This window comes from Pelophylax lessonae, assembly GCF_965119305.1.
Source record: "Pelophylax lessonae genome assembly, chromosome: 2".
Taxonomy (NCBI): domain Eukaryota; kingdom Metazoa; phylum Chordata; class Amphibia; order Anura; family Ranidae; genus Pelophylax; species Pelophylax lessonae.
In genome coordinates, this window is record NC_138769.1 from 220,035,481 (window position 1) to 220,048,562 (window position 13,082).

The window sequence follows — 13,082 nt, forward strand, 5'->3', positions numbered from 1 at the left end:
ACCTCTGCTCTACAGACATGTCCACTGATCTACTGACACGGCCCATTGCCCTACTGACGGACAATTTTAGGGTATTTTTACGGTAGCATTTATAAATGATATTTTTCCTTACCAAGTTTTCCTTACTATTTAATTAGGCCTTGCTAATTTCTATTAAAAAAAAAAAAAAAAAAAGGCGCCGAACTCTGGTGATCTCTTTCATGTTGTTCAGGTAGATCTCCACCTCTCTAAGGTTGTCTCCCCCTGGTCCAAAAGCAATGTTGTGTCACTATGAATGTCAATAGTTACATTTTCCTATGCTTGTCAAATTATTTCAACTACACTTTTGTCTTATCTCTAGGATGACATCTATATCCATGGTGTCCTTTCTCCTTTGCTTTGCTTATGGGCATGCTGCTTTTCGGTGTATGCTGACTGAGTATACCATGTATGTGGAGAAGGAAGAGTGTAGTTACTGCATTGCCATCAACACAACAATATGCTCTGGATACTGCTCAACTAAGGTACTGTATGGCATGTGAGAGTGGCAATTTTAATATCTGTATGTATGGCAAAAAAAATCAAACTGCAAACCAGTGGGAAATAAATCTACTAGATACCAAATGCTTGGGAGTGTAGTTCTAGTCTGTTAAAAATCATGATCTATCATTCTCATTCTTGCCCTGGTTGCCAGCAGAGATGAGCAAATCTGCCAGAACAGTTGTACAAATCTTTTCAGAGAACTCCATAGAGGTCTAGGGGGTAAACCTTGTTAGGACCCATTCACATTGGGCAGATCAGTTAGATGGATTCCACTTGTGGTGGGATGGATCCGTTGATCCCCGCTGGGCAGGCGGATGACAGGTCCGTCTCTGCTCACTGTGCTGAGACGGACCTGTCAGAGTCCTGCTCTCCTCAATGGAGAGAATGGTTGAAAATGGACAGCCTGTCATTTTTCATCGATCCGATCCGATCCTCCAGATGGATGGAATTTGTCATATTTGGCAGACAGGATCGGATAGCGGCGCCTGTCAGTGGACATGTCACCACTGACATCCGCCGCTCCATAGGAATGAATGGGGGGGGGGGGGAGATCTGATCAGGTCTGTCTGAAAAACTGACAGGCGGACCTGATCGGAAAGCCTTGTGAAAGGGCCCTTATTCAATTTAATGGTCATTTGCAGGACTAATAAGCAAACTATTGTCAAACAAAAGACATAGAGGCAGGTGCTACATCGATGGACATGTATGAGTGCCATGATCAAAAAAAAAAAATGCGCAGCGGCAAGAGGACCTTTTTATGTGGTTTTGAGGGTGCAATTGAAAAAACACTTCCTTTAAAAGTCCTTTAAATTACAGGCTTGGGAGATGCCATTAGGAGACAGCCTCTGAGACAGCATACTCTGGCATAGTATATTTTGCTGTGGAATTGACTTCCTGTACAATAAGTTTTGCTGAAATACAGCAGCAACACTAAAATCTGATTAAATTAAGATAAAAAAAAAAACATACTACTAAACCTGATTTCACCAACAGTAGTAGCAGTCACAGCAGACATAAAAAGCAATAGGAAGGTGTTTTGTTTACAAATAACAGCTAAAGCAGGTATAGCCTGGTAAAAAAATGACCAGTGGCACAACAGTTTGGTTTTATTTTATTTTTTAAAAGTACTTATACAGCGATGTCAATATACACAGTGCTTTACATATTTATTATACATTCACATCAGTCCCTGTCCTCAAGGAGCTTACTGCATAAGGTCCCTAGCTCAAATCCATACATATACTAGGGCCAATTTACTGTACCTACCAGCATGTCTTTGGAGGGTGGGAGGAAAGCAGAATACCCGGAGGAAACCCATGCAGGCACAGGGAGTACATGCAAACTCTGTGCAGGTAGTGTTGTGGTTTAGATTTGAACCGATCCCCCTAGTGCTGCTAGGTGGAAGTGCTAACCACTTAGCCACTGTGCTGCCACATATTATAATTTTTGAACTCCTTTTTATCGCAGCACCACACTACATCATCTTAAAAGTTTAAAAAACACCTTTCATTTTAGGCCTTCCTTTAATTGAGGTATTTTTTGTGGATGAATGGAATGCATAGCCTTAGTTATGCTATTGGTAGTGGGGGGGAGGCAAATGTGTGGTGCATTACTGAATAGGAAAAGCAGTGGTGTGGTATGTACAAAGGACAGCTCCAAAAACTGTTCAACAGTGTATGCTGAACACATCAAACTAAAAAAAAAAAAGACTTAGCAACACAAACTAAAAAAAAATGAAATATACTCTACTAAAATGTTGTGTGTGTGTGTTTGTTGTTAGCAACAGATATGCTTGTTGAAACAGAAAAAAGTAGCCCTATGTTCTGGATCTATAGACCCATAAACACAAGGTGCATATCAAAGGCTATGTAGCTAATCACTGCAATCAACAGTATCTTTCCCTACACAGAATTGTCAGCTTTCTATACCAGTTTAAAAACACACTAACAATATAGATGCTGTAAGCCCACCCATCTATAAGTAAGAGGGCTGGGTTATGTCTTCCTTCAGATTATTAGCTCTTGTGATTTAAGCTGGCCACAGACAGGTAGCTTTTTTCTTTCATTCGTCCAGTGGGATAATGTGAGATTCCTCCATCCATACAAGCGAGGTGCATGGAGGAATGCCCCCCAGCTGGGACATTGTATTCTGACAGCTTAACTCACTGTTGTCAGAATACACTGATTAATTGGCTGCAGTCCCTGATTGCCAAAAGTTTTCCAACATGTCCTTGGAACAGGGACTGTCACACACCAATTGAAACTCAGCCGATCGTTGCTGAAAAGTCTCGAATTCAATCCGTCTCTGGCAGCTGTGGTTGAGCAGGTACACAGGCTATGCATTGCATTACAGGTATCCCTTATTTTTGACAACAAACCTGCAAAGTTCTTGGTCAAGCGTCCATGACTTATGAACCCAGAGGAACCATAACCTGATGCCTAGTTTTCAATTTTCTGCTAAAAATACAAACACCTGAGAATTGGATTTAGTGGACATATTTCATATGGGCAGCTGTAGTATACAGTTATGTTTGATCCACTTGTTGCTCACATCTCTCAGTGCACTGATTGCACTTAAATATGTAAAAAGGTGTAAAAAGGTGTAAAAACCAAGGGCAAAGTTTGTGACGTGCTGCTGTTTCTTTTAACCACTTTACCACCAGAGGATTTTGCTGTCTTACGTCTGGGCCACTTTTTGCGATTCGGCGCTGTGCGACTTTAACTGACAATTGCGCGGTACCCAAACGAAATTGACGTCCTTTTTTTCCCACAAACAGAGCTTTCTTTTGGTGGTATTTGATCACCAGTGCGCTTTTTACTTTTTGTGCTATAAACAAAAAAAGAGCGTTTATTTTGAAAAAATAACAATATTTTTAACATTTTTTTATATGAAATTCCCCCCAAAAAAATGTAAAAATCAAATTTTTTTAAAATTTTTGGCCAATTTGTTTTCTGCTACCTATGTTTGGTAAAAAAAATCACGATAAGCGTATTTTGATTGGTTTGCGCAAAAGTTATTGCGTTTACTAACTACGAGAAAGATTTCTGTCATTTTTGGTGTTTTTGTTTAACGCGTAATGGCGGTGATCTGCGATTTTTTTTGCGGGACTGCGACATTGCGGCGGACAGATCGGACCCTTGACTGACATTTTTGACACTTTTGGGGGTACCAGTGACATTACTGCAGTAATCAGTGCTATAAATATGCACTGTTACTGTAAAAATGACACTGGCAGTGAAGGGTTAATTTTATTGGAGAGGGAGGGGTTAATGTATGCCTGGTGCTTACTGACGTGTGGGGGGGGAGGTGACTGAGTGACAGAAGGACAGATCGGATGTTCAGCTATGCTGAACACTCCGATCTGTCAGTCCCTGTCACTTAGGAGATCCGCCCGCTCTGTTTACACAGGCGGGCGGATCTCCTCACTCGATTCCCCGACGATCGGGGCAAAGCAGCGGCGATCGCCGCCGCTCCTCCCCTGGCCCGACTCCCGCTGTGAATGAAAACAGCGGGAGCGCGCCTCCGGCGGCGTGCGAGCGCCGCCTACAGGGGGAGGAGTCCAGCGACGTAGGTCTACGTCGCTGGAAGGGAATGAGCCATTTTGCCGCAGTACGCTCCATGTGAGCTGTCGGCAAGTGGTTAAAGTGGTTGTAAACCGTTACATATAACCCAGTGAAGTAAATTGCCTCAGATAGATTAAACAAATCCTCCTACATAAGTTGTACCTGTCTATTTGCAATCTGTTGGCTGAGTATAAAAATCTTGCGCTGGAAGCTTCCTGAATACAGGAAACAGCTTTACTTTCATGGAGAATTGCAATACATGTCTTACAGCATTGCAAACAGGCAGAGAACATATTTTTTCATGGAACAGGAAGCAGGAACATACAATACCATATACAGAGAAAGATAATGCTTCCTCATATCATAGATATACATGTACATTACACTATAATAATCTGTCATCTGCTGCATAGATAGGTATAATGCATACATATAGTTCACAGTATATAGAAGCTACTTTTCTGTTGCTCTTCTATCACAGTCTTCTCTTCTCTTCTCTGAAATTCCACTCTGCAGAGCTCAGTGAGGAGAACCCTAAGAGGTGATTGGAGGAGAGAGACACACCCCCTCCACACAGCTCACAGGAACAGAGCTGAAGCTGTCAATCTGCTGGAGGCTGGAGGTCCCTCCCCATTCACCATTTTTCTCTTGGTATCAGGAAAACTTGTCAGAAGTGACTCTTGCTGATAGCAGAGAAAGAACGCAGCAGACAGGAATGACACCTAGTGCTCTTAATTGAGACAAGTGCACACTATAGAAGGATATGCTTTGTTCATATTTCATGCCTGAGATTTACAACCACTTTAACTTGCATAAACATATATCTATAGTTATACATTAGTGGCCATTTAATAATACCAATGCAAGCTTTTTCCATGACTCCATCCCTCAAACCTTATGCCTGGTACTCACAATAACATTATCGAATGAATGATCATCTGTTTTTTATTTTTTTTTATTTTACATGCTAGTCTCCTATCGAAAATGAAGAGTTTACTAAAGTTACGAAAATTCTCGTACGACAGAATAAAAATTCAGAAGCGATGTTATGTATTGTAGTGTATTTGTATTTTATTTTCGAACGTCAACTGTGCTGATTAAACGAAAATCGTACGATCTGGTATCGTACGAGAAAATGTTTTGTGCTTGTCCCATCAGCTAATGTCACATTAGTTGTCGTGATTGGCTCTCGAAAGCTGTGTACTAATGATCAGATTATTGTACGAACGCTTCGAAAGTGGTATTTTTTGTACAATCTTCTGATTGTGTGTACGGGCCATAACTATGATCTTTTAAATTGAGAACTTCAGTAAGCTGCCTGGCCCAATTAAAAAACATTTTTCCTGACAGACTCCATGGCAGCACACGTATGGGTAGGCTCCGCCTCCTCTCCTACCCTATAGGACCCCACTCCCATAAATTTTTGCTCCGAGCCAGGAGCCGTGTTCCTTTTTTGTCCTCCTTCCGCAAGAGAAGTCTTACCTTATAGGATGCGTTTTCTTACGTACCTGGTGGCGTGTGGCTTTCCTGGATGATGCCTTTCTACCTTAGTCCAGCAATCTCAGTACTACTGGGTGGACCCAGGCAATTTGAAATGATGCCGGAAGATGCCGTAAATCCTAAATGAGAGGTGGGCTGCATCGCTTGGCCAAACGTCCTTGCTACTAGCGGGAGGCCCTTATGCCCTGATGCACACGCCAGTCTCCGGTTGAGGAGCGTTCCAGGTCCTTCTGTCAGTGTCGGTGGTAATGTATTACTTACTTTTATATTTTGTATCGTTTGCTTCCTGGTTAGTATGGCGGCTGGAGCGCTCCTGCGTTCCAGACCGTCGCTCTCGGCTCCTCCCCCGCCTCCTGATTCCCAATTGGGTGTTCAGTGTGAGGCTTGGTTTCCAAGTGGTCTGCGCATGAGCGCACGCCACTTCCGGCCCTCCATGACGCGGCGGTGTCGGGGGGGGGTGGCCTTACGGCTCCCGGGAAATTTAAACAGCTGATGGAGCTGTCATTCTTGGGATGTCTGTGGGCTTTTGCGGCGGCCTCCCCACGCTGTGTCTCTGCCTGTGTTTGGTAAGTCCTGTGCTGGGTCAGTCCTGCAAGAATGGGGGAGGGGAGGGCGGCTATGGGAAGGTAAGATTGAGTTCTTACATCCTTCCTATTGCAGGTTATCTCGCTGTGATTTGCAATGGATGCCTCACCGCCCCCCGGTGGCCAGTCCCTGCGCAACAGGTGAGTTTTAGTTTTAAACTCTCGCTTGTCTGCCAGCTGGCTTACTGTAGCCTGAGCTTTCTTTCCTTTGTTTTTTTTTTCAGCCCATTTAGGTCTGACCAACGTCCTGCATCAGGATCAAAGGATAGATCACCTTCAGGCCATCACCATGCATCATCCAAATCCAGGCACTGTAGATCCAGGTGTCTAGGCGCCATGAAGATTGTCCAAGCCGGTCTTCCCGCTATACTGACCGCCCCGCACGCAAATCTTGCTGGGGCTGTAGGGCTGTTGTCCCTGAGGATAGATCCTTGTGTGATGCCTGCTATTCTCGGGCAATCAAGGAAAAACAGGTTCCAGATCAACCAGTGGAATCCCTGGTCAGGCGGATCATGCAAGAATCCCTAAGGGATTGGGAGCCTAGCCGGCTGTCTGCTCATGCATCTGATACACCAGTTCCCCCTCAGAGGGAAGATGTAGAGCCAGGCACTTCCCAGCCGAGTCGCTTCTCGGAAGTTTCCTCTGAAAATGAGGATGACCTAGAAGACCAAAGTTCAGGCTTCGATTTTGCCATGATCTCTCCGCTAGTGAGAGCGGTAAAAGAGGCGTTAAAATGGGAAGAGCCAGCAGATTCTCCAGCAAAACAGAGGAAATACTTTAAACACCTCAAGAAAGAACGGGATAATTTCCCTTTTCTGAATGAGCTGGGGGAAATCATTACAGACGAATGGCAAGGAGTTGAAAGAAAGAATTCCTTATCATCCAAGTTTTCCAGGTTATATCCTTTTAAGACCGAAAAAGTGAAACATCTTGATTCGGCACCTACAATAGACGCAGCCTTAATGAGGCTAGTCAAGCACGTTACCCTGCCTTTGGAAGATTCCGTCTCATTTAAAGATGGTCTGGATAGAGGAATTGATACAGATCTCAAAAAGATTTATCTGTTAGCTGGTATGACCTGCAAGCCAGCCCTGGCCCTAGCAGCCACATCCAAAGCTATGGAGGCTTGGGTAGATAACGTGGAGACCACACTGCAAAGTGTCTCAGAGGAAGCAGCCAGAAACTCGGCTGTGCATGAACTAAAGTTGGCAACGGCCTTTTTGGGAGAGGCTTCCATTGATATCATTCGCCTGGTGGCGCGGGTCATGCTCTCTTCTGTCACGGCCAAACGTGCTTTGTGGTTACGTCCCTGGCTGGCCGACCCTGCTTCCAAACAAGCCTGGTGCAGGATTCCGTTTGAGGGTGCGTCCCTCTTTGGCAATAAGCTGGACAGTGCCATTACCTGTGCCACTGGTGGTAAATCAGGTTTCCTCCCTCAGGATCGCCGTTTGCTTGACCGCAGAAGATTACAGCACAAACCAAGTTCGGATCGATCCAGAGAAGCCCGCTCTTATAGGCCTGGGCGTGAGTTTAGGAAGAATTGGAAAAGATCTCAACCTACAGGTCAGAAGTTCAACAAGGGGACAAAAAAAAAAAAAGTCCTTTTGATATCAGGCCTGCTCAAGCGTTGCGAGTAGGCACTCGTCTACGTCAGTTTGCGCATGTTTGGGCAGCCTCGATTACAGACCAGTGGACCGTCAAGACCGTGTCTCATGGTCACGTTTGGTTTTTCGAAGAAACTCCAATTCTGCGGTTTATTCCTACGGCTCTACCTCGCGGGGAAGAAAAGAAGTCAATTCTTCTGTCATACGTAGATTCCCTGATCTCTCAAGGTGCTGTCATCCCAGTCCCGGCCGAAGAAAGGTTTCAAGGTCTTTATTCACCTCTATTCATGGTGCTAAAGAAAAGCGGCACCTGGAGGCCGGTCATAGACCTGACTCATCTAAACTCCTTCATAAGGAAAGAGAGGTTCAGGATGGAGACACTCTTCACTATCCGCCAAGTGGTGCAACCAGAAGATTGGATGATCTCCATAGATCTAAAAGATGCCTATTTCCATGTCCCAGTGGCAGCAGAACTACAAAAATGTCTTCGCTTTGCCGTGGGTCAAGTGCATCTCCAGTTTACCTGTCTCCCTTTTGGGCTTACCACCTCACCTCGAGTCTTTTCAAAGATCTTACTGGCTATTGTAGCTCTGATCAGATCGAAAGGGATCCGACTGTTTCACTACTTAGACGATCTGCTTCTTCTCTCTCAAGACCAAGCACAGATTCTACAACACAGGTCTCAGGTAATCTCCACCCTTCAAGAATTCGGGTGGCTCTTGAACCTGGAGAAAAGCCATCTGGATCCGACAAAATCCTTGATCTTCCTGGGGGCACTCTTCAACACCTCCAGAGGCACCATCTCTCTTCCAGTGGAGAAGATTCCGGTGATCCGCAGCAGAATACAACCGGCAATGTCAATCCCTTATCTTCGGGCTTCACAGTGTCTAAAAATAATAGGGACTATGGTCTCCACGGCCCCCATGGTCAAATGGGCACGGTGGAGGATGAGGCCCTTTCAAATCAGATTCCTCCGTCAATGGAGCTCAGGGAATCCAGACACTCCTGTGAGGATAACATCCTCTATGAGGGCGAGTCTGTTTTGGTGGCTGCAACGGGAAAACCTCCAGAATTGTCATTCGATCGTTCCCGTTCCTTGGATCGTTGTAACATCGGATGCCAGCCGGACGGGCTGGGGCGCGCACTGCCTGTCAGAGGTGGCCCAGGGCAGGTGGGACTTTCCCACCCTCGGGTTGGTCTCAAATGTCCTGGAGCTTCTGGCAGCTTTTCGTGCCATCCAGGATTTCCGTCACTTGGTGATAGGGTCCTCGGTCCTCCTATGACTAGACAATACGACGGCAGTCGCATATATCAAGAGACAGGGGGGCACCTGCAGTTCCTCCCTTTTGGAAGAAGTGAAACCGATCATGGCATGGGCCCAACGGAATCTTTCCAATCTATCAGCTGCTTATCTTCCAGGAGTCCAGAACATTCAGGCAGATTTTCTGTCAAGAACCAATCTAGACAACAACGAATGGTCTCTTCATCCAGAAACCTTCAAGTGGGTCACCTCTCTGGGGATTCTTCTGGAGGTAGACCTGTTTGCCTCTCCAAACAATGCCAAGCTGACGAAATTCTACTCGAGATGGCGTTATCCCCAAGCCTACGGGGTAGATGCTCTGACGGACCACTGGAAGTTCCACAAAGCATATGCTTTTCCCCGGTCCCAGTGATATTCAAGTTCCTGCAGAGACTCAGGAGAGAGAGGGTAGAAGTCATAGCAATTCTTCCGTTTTGGCCAAGGAGGTCCTGGTTTCCTCTATTGTTCCAACTGAGCTTTCGGGATCCTGTTCCTCTGCCATTCAGGCCGGACCTTCTATCCCAGGGTCCAGTGCTGCATCCCTGCCCAGCGCAGTTACATCTCATGGCATGGTCCTTGAGAGGGAAAGACTAAAAGCTCTTGGCTGTCCCAGTGCGGCAATGTCCACAATGATGAGTGCCAGGAGACCGGGCACCAACAAAGTCTACGAGAGGATCTGGTCTAAGTTTGAGGATTACATGACTAATGAGTCTGATTCCATCACTAATCCTAAGATTCATCACATTCTGGGGTTCCTCCAGACAGGCTTAGACCTATCTCTGGCTGTTGGCTCTCTCAGAGTCCAGATCTCAGCAATCTCTGCCTTCACGGGGACCTCATGGGCAAAACACCCTTTGGTTCGGCAGTTTTTCAGAGGTGCGTCAAGAATGAGACCTCCCAGGAAACCCAGGTTCCCCAAATGGGACCTTCCTCTAGTCCTTGAGTTCCTATCAGCAACAGTTTTGGAACATGGGGATTCATTCTTCCTTAAGAATCTGTCTATGAAGACGGCCTTTTTAATAGCCATCACATTGGCTAAACGTGTCTCGGAAATTAGTGACTTAGGTTGCAAAGAACCATTTCTGACATTTTTTCCTGATCGGGTCGTCCTGGTCCCTATGCTAGGGTCCAATCCGAAGGTAAACTCAGTTTTCCATGTCAACCAAGAAATTGTTTTACCTACATTCAAGTCTCAAGATGACCAGAGTACCCATCCGTTGGATGTGGGCGAAGTCCTACAATCGTACTTGAAGTTCACAGCTTCTTTTCGCAAGTCAGACTATCTATTTGTTCTCTTCTATGGAAAGAACAGAGGCAAGAGGGCTTCTTCCAGAACTATTTCTAATTGGATAGTTCAGACCATCCAGTGGGCATATAGAGCCAAGGGACTGGCTCCTCCGGAAGTGGTGACGGCTCATTCCACCAGAGGGATTTCTACGTCTTGGGCGGCTTCCCTTCACGTTGCACCAGATGTCATTTGCAGAGCGGCCTCATGGTCCTCAATTAACACTTTCATGTCACACTATTGTGTTGAACCTGCTTCTTTATCCTCAGTTAATTTTGGTTTAAAAATATTGTCTGTTGACGGTGCAAATTAAACCTATTTCTGTTTGACGTGTATGGCTAGTTATTTCCCATACGTGTGCTGCCATGGAGTCTGTCAGGAAAACGGAAAATTTATATCAATACTTACCGTAATTTTCCTTTCCTGATAGGACTCCATGGCAGCAGGAGTTCCCTCCCATCTGCTGGAGTACTCTATATATGGAACACGGCTCCTGGCTCGGAGCAAAAATTTATGGGAGTGGGGTCCTATAGGGTAGGAGAGGAGGCGGAGCCTACCCATACGTGTGCTGCCATGGAGTCCTATCAGGAAAGGAAAATTACGGTAAGTATTGATATAAATTTTCAGTTTTCTTGTCTATTTTAAATGAATCAATCCTAAAATCTGGTTGGCTGTAAAAACTAAACTGGACAATATTGTTCCTTGTGTGTTTTTTTTTATTACAAGTAACCACTTGCTTTTTTTTCCTCCAGTTTTATTAAATAAACCATAATTAGTTCAATTTGCTAATATGATTATTATAAAAGAACAATAAGGAACTAATCTCAATTCACCTTTTAAGTAACACTTATTTTAATTTCCTTTACAGGATCCTAATATGAAAGGAAATTTACCTGAGGCCAAACTGAATCAGAACATCTGTACATACAGTGACTACATTCTCAAGACGGTTTCAATTCCTGGTTGCCCAGTGGATGTCAATCCACTCTATACCTATCCTGTAGCACTAAGTTGTAGGTGTGACCAATGTAACACAGGCTATATTGACTGTGTACAGGATAGTATTGAGTCTAATTACTGTACAAAGCCAAGGAAGCCGAAGGATTTCTTCTACAATTATGCCAAAAAATTCATTGGTTATAAGTTTAAGTAAACTTGTTTTAAGGGAACACTGCATAAACCAGCATTTGTCTGCAACATCAGATGCCATGAAGTGCCTTAACATACCCTCCCCTTGCCAAATGTAGCTCCAGGAGGTCCTCACCTCTGGGCCATATTCAGAGAGCCATCCTTACAAACTGTGTTCCAGTTCAACTGACAGCAAATTCAGTATCTGCATTTTGGAGCACCCTAGGTTCGAGAACTTCAGAGTATGTGTCAACAGCTAATGGTTTCTGCCATTGCATATTCTTGCTGGTTTTTACAGGTTTACTTTAACAGATTTCAAAAAATGTATCCAGGTTTGCATTTGTTTAGAAAAGCAGATAAGTGTTAAATGCATTTCTATTAGTTACACAGGTTCACTGTTTGAAACAATTAGATAAAATATACTGTTTAACGTTTTGGTTACTGCAGAAAGTTGAACTAAAATGTATATCTATAATCAAACTGCATGTCTCCAAATGTGTTTTACAATTTCAGGAATATATGCATATTTCCATGAGCTTTCTATAGTTACTGGCCACAAATCCAGGATTAAAGCAGTATTAAACCCCAAACCAAAAATGTAATATCATGCAGCTTAACAATCGTTAGACGTGGTGGATGCATTAATTTCATAGATGTGGTGGATGCATTAATTTCATAGATGTGGTGGATGCATTCATTTCATAGATGTGGTGGATGCATTCATTACATAGATGTGGTGGATGCATTCATTTTATTTTGTAGGCTTTTTCCCCTCTGTTTTCACCTGGTGATCTAGCTAGTAACACACCTACTGTATAAGGCTCAGTTCACACCCTATGCAGTTTGCTTTTGATCTCTTTCCGCTGTGCATTTTGCAGTGTGTTTTGCATTTTTTATGCTTTTTTTTTTATTTATTTTTTTGGCCAATTTGTTGTTGGGCAGAGTAAAAAACGCAAATCGTGGCATAATCGCGGTAAAATTGTGGCAAAGACGCACTGCATGCTTTTCTGCTGCATCTCCTTTGAAATCTATTGAACTATAAAGCTCTGTATTGCATTTAAAAAAAGTCCCTGACCCTTTCCAAAAATGCAGCGGCTGAAAAAGGCATAGATGTGAATGTGTCCCATAGGAAACCATGTTAAATGGACTACAGTGCGTTTCTGCAAAAAGCACTAAAAGATATGCATAGGTGTGAACCGATTAGAGTCCTCCCACTGTAGATGAAGGCGCACAGGGGGCACCTTTGGACAGCAGCATTGTCAGTCTGGAGGGGAGGGTAGTATTAGATGGACTAGCAGATTTAGATGCACTAAGAAATCAAAGCAAAACTCCAGCAAACACTTTTCTAAATAAAATAAATGCTGAACATTGCAACCATTGCAAGCACCCCTGTCAGTGGTAAATGGTATGTCTCATCTCTGTAACTGCTACATATTCAAGAGAGTTTGTTCTTTTGAAAAATAATAGCAGCCTTACTGGCTGGATCATCATGTGAAAAAGAGAAAAGAAAGAAAGAAAAAGAAAGCCTAAAAAAGAATACTAATGCAGCCATCAAATTTAAGACTGTAAGCTGCAATATAATACATGTTTTCTTGT

General features: G+C 44.0%; 1 protein-coding gene across 1 annotated transcript; it reads left to right on the forward strand.

Annotated features, from left to right (window-relative positions):
• Positions 1 to 296: 296 nt before the first annotated feature.
• Positions 297 to 11,511, forward strand: TSHB (thyroid stimulating hormone subunit beta; the record flags this gene model as incomplete). Its single annotated transcript, XM_082246321.1, has 2 exons — positions 297 to 503; positions 11,227 to 11,511. The coding sequence occupies 2 exons, from the start codon at positions 297 to 299 to the stop codon at positions 11,509 to 11,511; spliced, it is 492 nt and encodes a 163-aa protein (XP_082102447.1).
• Positions 11,512 to 13,082: the final 1,571 nt, after the last annotated feature.